This window comes from Trachypithecus francoisi, unplaced genomic scaffold (genome assembly GCF_009764315.1).
Source record: "Trachypithecus francoisi isolate TF-2019V2 unplaced genomic scaffold, Tfra_2.0 Lachesis_group10, whole genome shotgun sequence".
In the NCBI taxonomy this organism is placed as follows: Eukaryota; Metazoa; Chordata; class Mammalia; order Primates; family Cercopithecidae; genus Trachypithecus; species Trachypithecus francoisi.
Genome location: NW_022681455.1, coordinates 130,010,503 through 130,028,140, shown reverse-complemented (window position 1 = coordinate 130,028,140; position 17,638 = coordinate 130,010,503). Strand labels below are relative to the sequence as shown.

Here is a 17,638-nt window from a genome sequence, read left to right as displayed (position 1 = left end):
GCCGGAAGAGATGCCGGCGCGTCTCTGGCGTCACTTCCGCCTCCAGCGCCCGGGCCGAACCGTTGGCCTATGGCGTGGAGAGGATGTAGTTTATTCCGCGAGAGTGTGGAAGGGCCCCGTGGCGCCCTGAGGAACCGGGCTGGAGGCAGAGATAGTCCCGGAGGACCAGGCGGACGTAAGGATCAGGTCTCTGGACGCGACGGTGGGGCCGGAACAGACCAGGAGGGCGAGGTTGGGCGGGTACAGCCAGGCAGTGCTCGTCGCGAGCGCGGCCGGGATTCGGCCACAGCGAGAAGCCCTCGGGTGCCTAGAGTGCTCGGTCTCCTCTCGATCTCTGCAGGGAGTTAGCGGCCCCGTTCCTTTTTATCTGTCTGAACATCATGCCGAACTCTTTTTTTTTTTTTTTTTTTTGAGACAGAGTCTCGCTCTGTCGCCCGGGCTGGAGTGCAGTGGCCGGATCTCGGCTCACTGCAAGCTTCGCCGGGTTTACGCCATTCCCCTGCCTCAGCCTCCCGAGTAGCTGGGACTACAGGCGCCACCACCTCGCCCGGCTAGTTTTTTGTATTTTTAGTAGAGACGGGGTTTCATCGTATTAGCCAGGATGGTCTCGATCTCCTGACCTCGTGATCCGCCCATCTCGGCCTCCCAGAGTGCTGGGATTACAGGCTTGAGCCACCGCGCCCGGCCTCATGCCGAACTCTTAACAGTTGATTCCATTGCATTTTCAATGTAGTATTTTTTTTTTCTGTAAATGTTTATCATATTTTTCCCTTCAAATATGCGTTTCTGTTGTTTTTCTCATGTACCGTAGGGGCCAGGACCACCTATACTACGTTGCAAAATAGACTGATACCAGGAGTTCTCCCAAGGTTCATTCAGAAATGTCACATGATTCCAGTAACAATACGAAAAGGTTTTTTTTTTTTTGAGCCAGGCATATTGATCCTGGAGTTGACATGGAGGAACAAATGTCTCATAACGAAGATGACGCGGACAAAGCACAATGCCGGACAGATAGGAAAACAGCCTCTGTCATTAAAACTGTGTGCTACTCACACATGACCAGGAAACACAAATGGAATATCCAGACATCAACCCAGTAACATGGTAATTCGGTTCATAAACATAATTTCAGAGCAGTGGAACAAATAATGCGCTTTATAATGAAAGGTGCTAAGACAAATGGTTAGCCGTCTGAGAAATGATGAAATTCATTCTGGACCTCACAGGGATAAACTCCGAACGAATCAGGAATCTAAATGTGAAAAACAAAACAAAACCACATGTGAGGAGTTCATGTGATTTCATGGCTGATTAAGAAACAAGATGTGCCCAGGAGATGACAGTGGTGCACAAGCTTTGACAGGTTGGGGGTGGGGGAGTCACTCACCGTGAGATTATCCACAGGCTTCGAATTGGGGTTCACTATTCGGAAAAGAGAGGAAAATGGGCGGGGGGGGGGGCGCAGAGAACTCCCAGAGAAGAAGGGGATCAGACAGGGGGAGGGCTCACATGACTAGATCACGTTTCTCAGCAACCTGACAGGTGTTTGAGTCACAAAGCTCTGAAGGGCAGCAAGGGCTTGCAGTCTTTATAACCCCAGGATTTATCTTATCTGTGGCTAGCAGATTTCACGAAGTATACAAAGCAAGCACATGCTACATGGTTCAACACTATGCGTGTTTGGGATGTGTTTTATGTATTATTGATTTATTAATGTTGAGACGGAGTCTCACTCTGTCATCCAGGCTGGAGTGCAGTGGCGCGATCTTGGCTCACTGCAACCTCCGCCTCCTAGGTTCCAACTATTCTCCTGCCTCAGCCTCCCAAGTAGCTGAGATTACAGGTGCCCACCTTGTAATTTTTAGTAGAGACAGGGTTTCACCATGTTGGCCAGGCTGGTCTCGAACTTCCGACCTCAGGTGATCCACCCGCCTCGGCCTCCAGAGTGCTGGGATTACAGACGTGAGCCACTGTGGCAACCGCGCCTGACCTTGGGATATGTTTTTGTTTTGGTTTGGTTTTGGTTTTGGTTTTTTTGAGATGGGAGTCTTGCTTTGTCGTCCAGGCTGTAGTGCAGGGGCACAGTCTTGGCTCACTGCAACCTCTGTCTCCCAGGTTCAAGCGATTCTCCTGCCTCAGCCCCCAGAGTAGCTGGGATTACAGGCACATGCCACCAAGCCCAGCTAATTTTTGTATTATAGTAGAGAAAGGGTTTCACCATGTTAGCCAGGATGGTCTCAATCTCTTGACCTCGTGATCCTCCTGCCTTCACCTCCCAAACTGCTGGGATTACAGGTGTGAGCCACTACGTGGGTATGTTTTAAGTAACTGAATGTATGAAGTTTGGCACCAGCAGGCTATTGTGAATAATGTTGCTATGACCATCGTGTGCAAAAATATCCTGGATCCTTGTTATCAGCACTTTTGGATATATATGCAAAAGTGGAACGGCCAGGTCACATAATTCTGTCTGATGTTTTGAGAAACCACCGTTCTGTTTTCTAGAGCTGCTGCAGCATTTTGCATTCCCATGAGCAGGTGCACAAGGTTCCAGCTTTACCACATCCAACCAACACTTACCTCCTATTTGATGGCCAGGAGCCGTCACCGCCGGGGTAATGTGATCTCACTGTGGCTTTTGTTTTCATTTGCCTAACATTGAGTTATGTTGACCATCTTTTCGTGTTCTTATTGGCCATCTGTTATCTTCTTTATTACAAGTCCTTTTATGAATTAAATTGATTTTGTTGTTATTCTTGAGTTACAGGAGTTCTTAGTAAACTGAATATTAATCCTTAATCGAACACGATTTGCAACTATTTCCTCCCATTCTGTGGGTTTTCTTTTCACTCTCATGATTGTCCTTTGATGCACAAAATTTGTAATATTGATGTAGTCCAATTCATCTAGTTTTCTTCAGTTGCCTGTGGGCGATTTCATAACCAAGAAATCATTTCCAATTCCAATGTCATGAAGTTTTTCCTCTATGTTTTCTTCTAAGAGTTTTATACATTAGCACTTACATTTAGGTTTTTGATTCATTTTGAATTAATTTTTATATATGGTATAAAGTAAGGGTCCAGCTCCATTGTTCTGCATATAGATATGTAGTTTTCTCCAGCACCATTTCTCCCCCAGGCTCTATTGAAGTATAACTGACAGATTTTTAAAAATCATATATACTTAAGCTGTGCAACATGATGATTTGATATATGCACGCATTGTGAAATGACCATGATCAAACAGATTTACACATCCATCCCCTCACCTAGGCACCTTCTTTTGAGTGTGTGGTGAAAATAGTTAAGATCTACTATCTTACCAAATTCCAATCATTATACAATATAGTATTAACTAAAATCTCCATGCTGTACATTACATCCCAGATCTTACTCATCCTTTAACTTCAAGTTTGTACCATTTGACCAACATCTCCCCGTTCCTTCCACCAACCCCATCCTCTGGCACCTAACATTGTACTCTCTGCTTCTAGGAGTTCAGCTTGTTTGGATTCCATGTGAGGTTATATAGGATTTCCTTTCTTTAAAAAAAAAAAAAAAAAAAGGCTAAATAATGTGTGTGTGTGTGTGTGATTTGTTTTGTTTAGAGATAAGGTCTCACTCTGTTGCTCAAGCTGGAGAGAGTGCAGTGGCACAGTCATGGCTCACTGCAGCCTTGAATTCCTGGGCTCAATCATCCCCCTGCTTCAGGATCCTGAGTACCTGGGACTACAGGCATGCACCTCCACACCTGGCCTTTTTCAAGATTGGTTTAGCTAATTGAACACTGAGATTCCATATGTGCATTTTATTTTATTTGTTTATTTATGTTTTTTGAGATGGAGTCTCACTCTGTTGCCCAGACTGGAGTGCAGTGGCGCTACCTTGGCTCACTACAACCTCCGCCTCCCGAGTTCAAGCGATTCTCCTGCCTCATCCACACAAATAAGTCAGATTACAGGCGTGTGACACCACGCCTGGCTAATTTTTGTATTATTAGTAGAGATAGGGTTTCGCCACGTTGGCCAGGCTGATCTCCTGACCGCAAGTGATCTGCCTGCCTTGGGCCTCCCAAAGAGCTGGGGTTATAGGCATGAGCCGCTGTGCCCTGCCTGTGCGTGGTATTTTAAAGCTAATTTTGGAAGTACTTCACCATCACTTCAGTCATACTCTGCTGGTCATAGAGACCAACCCTACTCTGATGTGAGAGCACCACACAAAGGTATAAATCTCAGGAAGCAGGAATTATTGGGGCACATCATCCACCTGGAACAGAGAAGAATTTGGTAACATCCAAAAAAGCTACAGGTGCAATCCAGCAATCCTACTTGTCAACATTTTCCCTGAAGGCAAATCTCTGAACAATTCCAAAATGCCTTAGATTACCAATTGCAGTAGCCGGGTCGCTGAGTGTTGTACGGTGCCTCCAGCAGTGGAGTGCTCTGCAGCCACGGAGGTGAAGACCTCCATGAACTCCTATGGAGTGATTTCCAAGATACACCATTAAGTGAAAATGTAAACTGCAAAACAGTAGCTACAGTAGGAAACCTTTTCTTTAGAAAAATAGACTGGGCATGCTGGCTTACACCTGTAATCTCAGCGCTTTGGGAGGTTGAGGTAGGTGGATCACTTGAGGTCAGGAGTTCGAGACCAGCCTGGCCAACATGGCGAAACCCCGTCTCTACCAAAAAATGCAAAAATTAGCCATGGTGGTGCGCGCCTGTAGTCCCAGCTACTCAGGAGGCTGAGGCAGGAGAATGGTGTGAACCCGGGAGGTGGGGGTTGCAGTGAGCCAAGATCGCACCACTGCACTCCAGACTGGGTGACAGAACGAGACTCCATCTCAAAAAAAACAATAAAAGGAAAATAGACAATAAAATATACAGGTATATTTATCTCTTCATGTTGAATACAAGGAAATACAGATAAGATCATTCAGAAAATAATAACCCACAGGTTGAAAAGGATAGTAGGAGGAGAACAAGGTGGAAAGGATGGGGACAGGGAAGATGTCCTCTGAAGATAACATTCTGTTCAGTTCTGATGTCCAAACCACGTTATTTCTTTACATTCTTAATTTTAAAAAATCAACATGGGGCCAAGCACAGGGGTTCACGCCTGTAATCCCAGCACTTTGGGAGGCCAAGGCATGAGGATCACTTGGGGCCAGGAGTTCAAGACCAGCCTGGCCAACACGGCGTAACCCCATCTCTACTAACAATACAAAAAAAATTAGCTGGGCATGGTGGTGGGCACCTGTGATCCCAGCTACTCGGGAGGCTGAGATAGGAGAATTTCCTGAACGTGGGAGGCAGAGGTTGCAGTGAACTGAGATTGCACCACTGCACTCTGGCCTAGGTGACAGAGTGAGACCCTGTCTCAAAACAAAACAAAAAAAGCAACAAAACCCAACATGGATAGAGGGACAACACAAAATGTAATATGCACAGAAATAATCAAACTGAACTTGGTATAGAATGAGTAACAAAACCGCGTAACAAGAAACACAGCAAAGACTGAGCTTGGCCGGGCACGGTGGGCCGAGGCAGGCGGATCACGAGGTCAGGAGATCGAGACCATCCTGGCTAACACGGTGAAACCCCGTCTCTACTAAAAATATAAAAAATTAGCCGGGCGAGGTGGCGGGCACCTGTAGTCCCAGCTACTCGGGAGGCTGAGCCAGGAGAATCGCGTGAACCCAGGAGACGGAGCTTGCAGTGAGCCGAGATCACGCCACTGCACTCCAGCCTGGGCGACAGAGCAAGACTCCCCCTCAAAAAAAAAAAAAAAGACTGAGCTTGAGCAGTAAGAGGACAGCACACCCCGTGGCCCACGCCTGTGGGCAGAGATGGGAATGTAGAGGCCTCTGTTGTGGCTAGGAAGTGGCTTCCTTCCTACTCTCCCACCACTTCCTTACAGAATTTTTGTGAATTGTGGAGAGGGGACTTGCGATGTTGCCTCGGTTGGTCTTGAACTCCTGGCTTCAGCAATCCTCATGCCTTAGCCTGGGATGATACGTGTGAGCCACCATACTGGTCTCCCACTTCCTTTAAAGGGGCCATTCAGGCATTTGCCTGTGAATTTCTAGGTATATCTACAGTAAGTCCTCAATGTCCATGTAAACAGGTTCTCAGAAATTGCGACTTTAAGGGAGATGACATAAATAAACCAATTTTCATTCTTATCAGCATTATAAGAAGGCAACACTGAACAAAATGATACTATTCACGGACCTGTTGGATATCGTTTTGCTTAAAGTCCAAATTCCAAGACCCCCTGGACGGCATTAAGTGGGGACTTGACTGTGTTTTGGTCGTTACCATGCTCTGGCTCCCACTTCCTCACCCTGCTCCCCTCCCCGTCCCGCTCGCTCTGCCCCAGTCTTCCCTCCTGGGACCTAGGGACAGAGGACTAACCTTTTCCACTCCTGGACCCCACCCTGCCCAGGGTCTGTAGGTAATACATCTTGGAATGTGTTTCCTATTGCAGCAGTTGAATTCGTGCCTTCCGCCGGAAAGACCGGGGGGTGCCCAGGCTGCATTTTTCTGGAGACCTAGGGCGGCAGGGGGGATAAAAGGGCAGGCTACCAGCGCCAGAGCCATGGTCAGGCAGGCACAAGCTGGACACAGGTCAGACAAGAGCCACGGGGCATCTGTCAGCGTGAGCAAATTCCCCATGGGATGGACCCCAGATCGCAGGTTGGACAATGAGGCATTGGGCCTTCCACCATGTGAAAGCTGCATCCCGTCAAAGGTGCATGGCAAACGCCATGTCCAGCCCCTTTGTCTCCCATGAGCGCCAGGCTGCCAGCTGCCTGGCACTAGAACCTAGTCTAGCTAAGGGCTCTCAAGACAGGGTGGAGGGAGTCCTCAGAGGCTCTGATGACACTCAGTACAACACAGTGACAGGTGGCAGCCTGGCCCCAAACTGCAGCTTGTGTGTGAGTCACCACCACAGTGAAGGGCCTCCAGTACGTGTTCCAGGTGAGAGCAAGCAAGTGTACTCCGCTCATCTCTGCTGCTGAATACACCACCAAACCTGGACAGAACGTATGGAAAAGGACACTGAAGACTGAGAAGTAAACAGCAGCAAGGAGAACTGGGAAAATACCAGGTTTTGAAGTTCTGCCAAGATGATGCAGGGCAGGTGTGCCCCAAATTTGGGCTTGGCCCAGGAGGGTTCTTGGCTTCACCCAGGAAAGAACGTAAGGGTGAGCCTGGGACAGGAGAAGGCAGGGTTACGGAGGCAGCCATGTATGGAGAGTGGCTGCTCCTTGCAAAGCATGGCTACCCCACAGGCAGTGCATGCAGAGTAGCTGTAGATGGGCTATTGGCAGCTGTATTTATTTATTTTTTTGAGACAATCTCGCTCTGTCGCCCAGGCTGGAGTGCAGTGGTACGATCTTGGCTCACTGTAACCTCCACCTCCTGGGTCAAATGATTCTCCTATGTCAGCCTCCTGAGTAGCTGGGATTACAGGTGCCTGCCACCACGCCTGGCTAATTTTTGTGTTTATAGTAGAGATGAGGTTTTGCTGTGTTGATCGAGCTGGTCTCAAACTCCTGACCTCAAGTGACCCACACGCCTCAGCCTCCCAAAGTGCCCGGATTATAGGTGTGAGCCACCACGCCCGGCTGGCAGCTGTATTTATACCCACTTTTAACTATATGCAAATTAAGGGACTTTTTAGAACTTTCTAGAGTTTCTGGAGTTTCCAGAACTATGTAAGGTAACTTTCGGTCATGTCCATGGGCATGTGGCCATACTTGGTCTTCTTTGGGTGTTTGGTCTTATTTCTTTTTTTTTTTTTTGAGACGGAGTCTCGCTCTGTCGCCCAGGCTGGAGTGCAGTGGTGCCATCTTGGCTCACTGAAACCTCCACCTCCCATGTTCAAGTGATTCTCCTGCCTCAGCCTCCTGAGTAGCTGGGATGAAAGGCATGGGCCACCATGACTAATTTTTTTTTTCTTTCTGAGATAGAGTCTCGCTCTGTCGCCCAGGCTGGAGTGCAGTGGCGTGATCTTGGCTCACTGCAAGCTCCACCTCCCGGGTTCACGCCATTCTTCTGCCTCAGCCTCCCGAGTAGCTGGGACTACAGGCGCCCGCCACCTCACCCGGCTAATTTTTTATATCTTTAGTAGAGATGGGGTTTCACTGTGTTAGCCAGGATGGTCTCGATCTCCTGACCTCGTGATCTGCCCACCTCGGCCTCCCGAAGTGCTGGGATTCCAGGCGTGAGCTGCTGCGCCCGGCCTGGGCTTATTTTGTTCATTTGTTTAGTTTATGGGTGCCCTTTTATTTATCAGCCAATTTGATACCATGCTAGGCATAACACACATCACATAAGCAAAGCAACCTAAACAAGAGAGCTGGATCCAAGTTATTTATAAAATTGGGACCTCTCTCCCTGGCTAAACTTTGTTTGCTCTAATGGATGTTGCAGGACAGGTGAGGCTCCTTGCAGAGCCAAGTCCAAGTAACAGGCAGTGCACCCAGAGTAGCCACATGGAGGCTGCTGGCAGCTGTATTTACCCACTTTTAATTACACTCAAACTAAAGAGGTTATTTATTTTTTATTTTTTTGAGACCAAGTCTCGCTCTGTTGCTCAGGCTGGAGTGCACTGGTGGGATCTTGGCTCACTGCAGCCTCTGCCTCCCAGGTTCAAGAGATTTGCCTGCCCGGGTGCAGTGGCTCACGCCTGTAATCCCAGCACTTTGGGAGGCCAAGGCGGGGAGATCATGAGGTCAGGAGTTCGAGACCAGCCTGGCCAAGATGGTGAAGCCCTATCTCTACTAAAAATACAAAAATTACCTGGGTGTGATGGAGCATGCCTGTAATCCCAGCTACTCAGGAGGCTGCCGCAAGAGAATCTCTTGAACCCAGGAGGTGGAGGTTACAGTGAGCTGAGATTGCAGTACTGCATTCCAGCCTGGGTGACAGAGTGAGACTCCATCTCAAAACAAAACAAAACAAAACAAAACAAAACCAGAAATATCTCAAATCAACTTAAAGAACCAGAAAGTAACAACCTAAACCCAAAGCTGGTAGAAATAAAATAATAAAGATTAGAACAAAAATAACAGAAATGAAAAGTAGAGGACGAAACCAAAAGTTGATTTTTTGAAAAGATCAACAAAATTGACACACTTTTTGCCATATGGACTACGAAAAGAACACTCAGGTTACTAATAGCGGAAATCAAAGTGGGGACATTACTACTGATTCTACAGAAATGAAAAGACTGTAAAAGAATATTATGAAAACATCAGCCACCAATTGTATAACCCAGATGAAATGAACACACTCCCAGACACACTAAATATACCAAGACTAAATCATGAAGAAGTTAGAAATCTGAGTGGACCTATAACTAATATGGAAATAGAATCATTAGTCAAAATTCTGATAAAGAAAAGCCCTGGCCGGCACGGTGCTCACACCTGTGATCCCATCTGTACTAAAAATACCAAAAAAAAAATTAGCTGGGCATGGTGGCACACATTTATGGTCCCAGCTATTCGGGAGGCTGAGGCAGGAGAACTGCTTGAACCTGGGAGGCAGAAGTTACAGTGAGCCAAGATCGTGCCACTGCACTCCAGCCTGGGTGACAGAGTGAGACTCCAACTCAAAAGAAAAGAGGCCGGGCGCGGTGGCTCAAGCCTGTAATCCCAGCACTTTGGGAGGCCGAGACGGGCGGATCACGAGGTCAGGAGATCGAGACCATCCTGGCTAACACGGTGAAACCCGTCTCTACTAAAAATACAAAAAACTAGCCCGGCGAGGTGGCGGGCGCCTGTAGTCCCAGCTACTTGGGAGGCTGAGGCAGGAGAATGGCATGAACCCGGGAGGCGGAGCTTGCAGTGAGCTGAGATCCGGCCACTGCACTCCAGCCCGGGCGACAGAGCGAGACTCCTTCTCAAAAAAAAAAAAAAAAAAGAACTACCCTATGATTCAGCAATTCCACTTCTAGGTATACATTGAAACTAATTCAAAGCAGAGTCTCAAGGAGATATTTATATTTCATGTTCATAACAGCATTATTCACAGCTGCCAAAGGTGGGAGCAACCTGGTTTACAGAAACAGATGAATGGGTAAGCCAAATGGGACATACCCATACAATGGAGTATTATTCTGCCTTTAAAAGGAAGGAAATTCTGACATATGGAAGGATATGAATGAATGTTGAGGACATTATGCCAAGTGAAATAAACCATTCACAAAAAGAAAAATACCGTATTATAAGACAGACTTAGTGTAGTCAAAATCCCAGACAGAACATAGAATGCTGGTTCCCCGGGGCCGGGGGGCGGGCTATGGGGAGTTACTATTTAAGGGGCATCGAGTTTCTGTTTTACAGGGTGAACAGAGTTAAGGAGCTGGATGGGGGTGATGGCTGCAGCATACTGTGAATGTATTTGATACCACTGAACTGCACACTTAAAATAGTTAAGATGATACGTTTTGTTGTGTTTTACCCTTTTGTTGTTCAGTTTGTTTACTGAAACAAAAGGGAAGATGGTTATTGGCAAGGATGTCGGGGAACGGGGACCCTCCTGTATTGCTGGTGGTGAAATCGAACCACCGCTGCAGAAAACCGTTCTGCGGTTTCACCAACAGTTCACCGCCTGTGGCCCGGCTATTCCACGCCTGGACATACACCAAAGATAAATGGAAACGGGCACCCAAATACTTGCACGAAAATGTTCATCGTGTCACTGGACACAAAAGGCAAAAAGTGGAAACAGCCCACTGTCCATCAACAGAGGAAGACAGCAGCAACGTGCGGGCTCCATCCACGGAATATTATTCCCTCCTGAGAAGAGCGCGGGCCTGACCCCGCTCCGCCGCGGACGAACCTTGAAGACGCGATTCTAAGCGAAAGACACCGGAACACAACAGCCAGAGCACGCAGGGTGCACCGAGCGGAGGTCGGCACAGGCAGGTCCGCGGAGCGGGGGGCTGCAGGGCCGGGAGGGCGCGGGGAGCGGCTGCCCACGGGCCGGCTCCGCTCGGGCAGAGGCTGTTCCGAAGCCCGGGACGGTGCAGGTCCCGCAACACCGCGGGGGGCGCCGAGCTGAGCCCTGCGACGCGGTGTGTGTGCCGTGAGCTCCACCTCGATCAGTGTGAGGACGCGAACGGCGTTCTCAAACGCAGACACGTGCCAATTCGAATGTTCGCGCGAGCGCAGAGCCCACTGACAGAGCAAAACAAGACAAACCGGGAGTCAGAAAGCTCAGGAGCCACCCACAGGATCCACCGTGATGTTTCTCGCAAATTACCGCGAAAACAATCGGACTTGAAAATAAACGCGACCCACCTGGTTCCCGGAAGGGGACGAGGATCCGGGCGAAAGGCGTCAGTTCTCCCTCGCTCGCCCCGTAGACGCCGCGCAGGCCCCGAGCTCCCGAGCGGCGGTTTCAGACCCCGCGGGTCACCTGGGAGCTCCTCCGGCAGAACCAGCCAAAAGCTCCCAGCGGAGAAGGGCGGGCGGCTTCCCTCCCCGACCTCGCCCCGCCCGCGCGGACGCCCCCGGCCCCACGCGGGGACCACCGTGGGACGCCCGCCGGACCCCGCGCGCCCCCGAGCAACCTGCGTGTACCTGCGCCCCGCGCGCACCTGAGCGCTCCCGGCCACGCCGCGGCCTCGCCCCCCGGCTCCCACGTGCCTCCCTCACTGGGCCCCGCCCCCTCACTGTTCGGCCGCAAACCCCGCCCCTCAACCTTCCCGCCCCTCAACCTCCCCGCTACGCCCCAGATCGGGCCCCACCCCAATCAGACCCCGCCCATCACGCCTTAGGCCCCGCCCTCACAGGCCCCGCCCACACCCCGCCTCCGCAGGACTCGAGCCCAGCCCCAGCAGCCCGCCCGGGTCCAGGCCCAGTCCCGCGCGGAGCGCAGCTGGCGGCCGATGGAGCAGGAGGCGCGGGTGCTGAGAGCTGCGGGCGGCTTCGGCCGGGCCCGGCGCCTGCTGGCCGCCGCCTCGTGGGTACCCTGCATAGTGCTGGGGCTGGCGCTGAGCTCCGAGGCGCTGCTCACCGCTCAGCCCGGGCACCACTGCCGGCCGGACCCTGCGCTGTTGCCCCCCGCGCTGCGCGCCCTGCGCGGACCCGCGCTGCTGGACGCCGCCATCCCGCGCCTGGGGCCCACGCGCACCCCGAGCCCCTGCCTGCTCCTGCGCTACCCCGATCCCGCGCCCCGCACCTGCCCTGGTCCGCGCCCCGCGCCCGCGCCCAACGGCACCTGGCCCTGCACACGCGGCTGGCTCTACGCGCTGCCCGCCGCCGGCCTCCTACAAAGCCCGGTCACCCAGGTGCGCCCCCGTCCCTGCTGCCCCGCAGCCCTCCCAGTCCCCAGACCGCCGAGGCCCTGGGTGTCCTTTCTCCATCCTCCCTGGCGCCTCTGACCCCGGTCCCCCGGCCGTCCTCCTGGGCTCCCCGCTCCGGGGCGGCCCCGGCCCGACGGTGTCGCAGACGCGCGCGCACGGGCCAGGCCCTCGGAGAGGCGGCTCCCAGGGGCCGGGAGGGGGCTGAATCTGGGCCTGGGGGCTACCAGGCGCGGGGCGGCCTGGGGCTCAGGGGGACTGGAGCTGAAGGCGAGGGCGGCCCGCGCCGGTGGGGGAGCCCTCACGACCACCAGCGTCTGGAGCAGACCGTGGCTTTGGGCTGGCTTGCCAAGGCAGAGTCTCTGCTCGGAGGGACTGACATGGTCAGCACAGACTAGGAAAGGCGGGCTTCCCATCGGCGAGGGGCGCGGAGGTTGGGCTGGAGGCAGCATTGCCTGAAGGGAAACCTTGACGGTCTGTGTGAGAAGAGATGGGGAGGTGGGGGGCAGGGACCTCCAGGCCCCTTTCATCCCTTTCCACGCTGGGGCCGAGACCTGCCCACCCCTGCGGCAGCCTTTACCCCGCGGCCCCCAACCCCCACCCTGGGAGGATTGGCCCCATTGTGGAAACTGGGACGGGGTTGCCACATCTCCGCAAGGGCTGCCTGGGGATCTGGAACCCGCCGGGCTTCTCTCTCCACCCCGCTCCCTCCCACCTCCCACCTGCCCTCCTGTTTGGCTCCTGGATCCAGGAATGCCCCATCAGCTTTCACAAAACGTCAGGTTTGAAAGTAAAATCTCGGGCATAGCACGGCCCCCAGCAGTAGATTAAGCTTGGCAAGAAGACCCAGGAACTGGAAGGGGTTGGGGGGAGGCGCAGAGCTCAGGTCAATGGTCAAGGGCCTCACCGGGAAATGCAGCTGAGCACAGCTCTCCAGCGGCTGCCCGAGTCCCTCTTGAAATGGGCAGGGCAGGGAGGGCGTGGGCACCAGTGCAGGTGCTGGGGCTCATTTCTTAGGCCTGTGTCATGGCTATGACCCTTGGCCGAGTGGGATGGGGGCTGTGTCTATGATGCCACCGTGGCCGTCCCTTGGGTCCCTCGGAATAGGAGGTGGAAACAGGTCGGATGAGATCCGGCCGCAAGTGGGGGGAGAGCAGAAGTAGGGGAGGCCCTGTCTAGGGACAAGCAGAAAACTTAGGGTGGGCAGATCCCCCCGACCCCTTTGCAGGGAGTGCCAGAGTCCAGAGAGGCTGCTGTGTGACCTGGACCAAGCCCCTTGTCCTCTCATGCCTCAGTTTCCCCTTCTCTCCACGGAGGGATGGAGCAGGACATGGAGGGCCCCTTCTGGTAGCCATTCGGGGACTCCTTGCACCTGTCCCTGGTGAGGAGACAGGATAGGGTCCTGAGCTGGCCTCCACATGGCTGCTGTTCCCCACAGTGGAACCTCGTGTGTGGAGACGGCTGGAAGGTTCCGCTGGAGCAGGTGAGCCACCTCCTGGGCTGGCTGCTGGGCTGTGTCGTCCTGGGAGCAGGCTGTGACCGGTGAGGCCCCTTCTCTTTTCCTGCTGCCCAGCAGCCCTCCCCTCCGCCCGCTCTCAGGGTTCAGCTTGACCTGGTGCTGCCAGGATGAAGGTTGGACCCTGGATTATCCTGACGCTGTCCAAGCATGTCCCCCACTGCCCACCAGGTTTGGCCGCCGGGCAGTTTTTGTGGCCTCCCTGGTGCTGGCCACAGGCCTGGGGGCCAGTGAGGCCCTGGCTGCCAGCTTCCCTACCCTGCTGGTCCTGCGCCTACTCCACGGGGGGACATTGGCAGGAGCCCTCCTCGCCCTGTACCTGGCTCGTGAGTACCATGGGGGCTGCTGTCACTGGGGGAGGGGCAGTGGGTGGCCCGCAGGCCTCTGAGGCTCCCTTGCTGAGCGCCCCGAGCTGCAGGGGTGAGCAGTGAGTCCCCCTTGGGCATCCTGCTCCTGGGCAGGTCACCAATAGGTCACCGCAGTTCCCGATGGAACTGTTCCATTCCGCCCCAAGGCCTCCACCTCAGCCTGTCTGTGTCTGCCCAGGCCTGGAGCTGTGTGACCCTCCGCACCGCCTGGCCTTCTCCGTGGGGGCTGGCCTTTTCTCGGTGGCAGGCACCCTGCTGCTGCCCGGCCTGGCTGTGCTCGTGCAGGACTGGCGTCTTCTGCAGGGGCTGGGAGCCCTGATGACTGGACTCTTGCTACTCTTTTGGGGGTAAGTGTGGTGGGCGCTGGGACAGCAGCCCCGTGGGGGCTGAGTATGTAGTTTCCCTCCCACACCAGGTAAGTGGCTGGGTCACAGGGTCACAGAGAACCACAGTGATGTCCTGCCCCAAGCCTGGGGGTAGGATGGGAGCCCTGGCCTCTGCCTCTCCTTCCAGGAGGAGGTGGAGGGAGCCGTGGGCATCCTCACCAACCCTGCAGGTTCCCGGCCCTGTTTCCCGAGTCTCCCTGCTGGCTGCTGGCCACAGGTCAGGTAGCTCGAGCCAGGAAGATCCTATGGCACTTTGCAGAAGCCAGTGGCGTAGACCCCGAGGACAGTTCCTTGGAGGAGAACTCCCTGGTTACAGGTCAGGCGCCTGCCAGGGAGGAGGGAGATTCGGGTACTGGAGGAGGGCTTTGGAGAGGCACTGCTCCTTACCCCGCTTCCCTCATGTCTCTGTGACTACAGAGCTGGCCATGCTGTCTGCGGGGAGCCCCCAGCCCCAGTACCAATCCCCACTGGGGCTCCTGCGCACCCAAGTCACCTGGAGAAATGGACTTATCTTGGGCTTCAGCTCGTGAGTTGAGGAAGGGCTGGGGTCCTGCACATTCCCCCGGGGGTGGGTGTGTGGTCCCCAGAGTCCCCGGCTCTGGCTGGGCCCATAGCTTTGCCCTCTCTCCCAGGCTGGTTGGTGAAGGCATCAGAGCCAGCTTCCGCCGCAGCCTGGCACCTCAGGTGCCGACCTTCTACCTGCCCTACTTCCTGGAGGCTGGTCTGGAGGCGGCAGCCTTGGTCTTCCTGCTCCTGACCGCAGATCGCTGTGGACGCCGCCCCGTCCTGCTGCTGGGCACCATGGCCACAGGCCTGGCATCCCTGCTGCTCCTCGCCGGGGCCCAGTGTGAGCTTGGGGACCCTGCAGGCCATAGAGGGGCCATTGCGTTTGGGCTGAGGGTCTGCCCCACCAGGGGGTCATAGTGCTGACAGGTGAGCAGCCTGGGGCGGCAGCCCAAGGCCAGCGGCTATTTGTTTTCCTCTGATCCTTTTGGAAAGTCCAAAAGAATCTTTTGTGACTGGCCTAAAGTAAGGAGCCTGTCTGAGCCTAAAACACCTGCCCCAGCCACAGAATGCAGCACAGGCACAAGAGGTCGGGAGGCCAGGCTGGGTAAAACTCTTCCCAGAGTTCCAGGTGGCCGAGGCCGGCCATGGGCTGGCGTGGGAGGACCCATATACTCAGGGCAGGCCACATGGTGTGTGGAGCTGGGTGCAAAATGAAATGCCGGCCTTGCTTCCAAAGTATTCAAGATTTTAGGACGGTTCTCGAAATTGCGAAGACAGTGGACAGCAGAGCAGTAGCTGAGCGCAAGCTGGGGTGGAGGTGGTTGGTGTGGCTGTGATTTGGGGTCAGGATTCTAACATCCTTAGAATCCAAGCCAGGCTGGAATCAGGCTGCAGAGGACAGGTTCCCCTGCCAGGTTTCTCAGAGGGGCTGGAGAGGGAGGCCTGGGAAGTGGGTCGCCAGACAAGCAGTGTGGTTTTCTGGGGAGGGGCCCTGAGTGGCCAGGGTGGAAGGCCTTGGGGGAGAGGCTGGGAACCCCTATCCTTTGTCCTCAGATCTGCCAGGCTGGACCATGCTGTCCCTCTCTGTCCTGGGGCTCCTGGCCTCCCGGGCTGTGTCCGCACTCAGCAGCCTCTTTGCAGCTGAGGTCTTCCCCACGGTGATCAGGTGAGCTTCAGGGCTGCCGGCCACACAGCAGGGTCCAGGGCTCCCCCTGGGGAGGAGGGCCCAGGTGGACAGGAGGCCCTGTCCCCACACCCCACTCAGGTTCCTGCCTGTGATTCCTCCATCCAGTAAGGACTCGGGGTGAAGCGCTGCCCTGCTCCTGGATGGTGGGGGCCACTGCTTGCAGAAGGCTCTGGGCAGATGACTCAGGAACTGGGGAGGGAAGGCCATGCAGGCCTGAAGCGGGGTGTGCGGGGTGGGCGTAGAGATGAGGAAGCCTCCAGGAATGGCAGAATTCCAGGGGAAACCGTCACTTTCCAATCTTCTTTTTTTTTTTTTTGAGATGGAGTCTCGCTCTGTCGCCAGGCTGGAGTGCAGTTGTACGATCTCAGCTCGCTGCAACCTCCAACTCTGGTCCAAGCGATTCTCCTGCCTCAGCCTCCCGAGTAGCTGGGATTACAGGCATGCGCCACCATGCGCAGCTAATTTTTGTATTTTTAGTAGAGACGGGGTTTCACCATGTTGGCCAGGCTGGTCTCGAACTCCTGACCTTGTGATCCACCCACCTCGGCCTCCCAAAGTGCTGGGATTACAGGTGTGAGTCACCGCGCCCGGTCACTTTCCAGTCTTATAATGAACAGAGCAAAAAGTGCTCCAGGATGGGAAAGAGGTTTTTCCAAAACAATTTTTCAAATTAATATCCTCAGCCAGCAAACCTTAGCCTCTGCGGAGGCCGGGCCTTCCTGCTGCTCCCTCTGGAGTCACATGCATGTCCCCATATCCGCTGCCCACCAGCTGCCCCCAACACACTCTCTCCCACAGGGGGGCCGGGCTGGGCCTGGTGCTGGGGGCCGGGTTCCTGGGCCAGGCAGCTGGCCCCCTGGATGCCCTGCACGGCCGACGGGGCTTCTTTCTGCAACACGTCGTCTTCGCCTCCCTTGCTGTCCTCGCCCTGCTGTGTGTCCTGCTGCTGCCTGAGAGCCGAAGCCGGGGGCTGCCGCAGTCACTGCAGGACGCCGACCGCCTGCGTCGGTCCCCACTCCTGTGGGCCTCCCCCGGCCAGGACCACCTGCCCCTGCTGTCGCCCTCTGACTCCTGCTGGGCCGGCCACACCCCCGAGCAGCACTAGTCCTGCCTGGTGGCCCTGGGAGCCAGAATGGGACCGAGGTCAAGGCCTGGAGCATGACTGAGTACCCCAGACATCTGGTCCAGGGGAGACACATTCGCCTCAGAAGCCCGTGTCTCAGTGCAGGTGGAGCCATGGGGACAGCATGAATGTGTCCTCAGCTAGGCAGGCCCCAGGCACTGGGAGGTCCTGCGTCTCCTCCCTGGCCACACCCAGCAGGTATGGAGGATAAAGGCTTCCATGGAACTGG

At 54.5% G+C, this 17,638-nt stretch overlaps 1 protein-coding gene and 1 long non-coding RNA gene across 2 annotated transcripts; both read left to right on the top strand.

Moving 5' to 3' along the window:
• The first annotated feature begins 25 nt into the window (after positions 1-25).
• Positions 26-1,431, top strand: LOC117088233. The gene is made up of 2 exons (XR_004439092.1): positions 26-175; positions 812-1,431. It is a non-coding gene; the product is annotated as an uncharacterized LOC117088233 (long non-coding RNA).
• Positions 1,432-11,870: 10,439 nt separating this feature from the next.
• Positions 11,871-17,634, top strand: SLC22A31 (solute carrier family 22 member 31). Its single transcript, XM_033219374.1, has 9 exons — positions 11,871-12,311; positions 13,762-13,865; positions 14,011-14,165; positions 14,386-14,554; positions 14,764-14,909; positions 15,011-15,119; positions 15,226-15,440; positions 16,154-16,265; positions 17,085-17,634. Exons 1-9 carry the CDS (start codon positions 11,910-11,912, stop codon positions 17,389-17,391), a joined length of 1,719 nt encoding a protein of 572 aa, XP_033075265.1. The 5' UTR covers positions 11,871-11,909; the 3' UTR covers positions 17,392-17,634.
• Positions 17,635-17,638: the final 4 nt, after the last annotated feature.

Coding starts and splice junctions, on each gene's coding strand:
- SLC22A31 (XM_033219374.1), top strand. CDS start 11,910: ATGGAGCAGGAGGCGCGGGTGCTGAGAGCTGCGGGCGGCTTCGGCCGG. Junction 13,866..14,010: donor CTGGGAGCAGGCTGTGACCG/GTGAGGCCCCTT, acceptor ACTGCCCACCAG/GTTTGGCCGCCGGGCAGTTT. Junction 14,910..15,010: donor GGAGAACTCCCTGGTTACAG/GTCAGGCGCCTG, acceptor CTGTGACTACAG/AGCTGGCCATGCTGTCTGCG.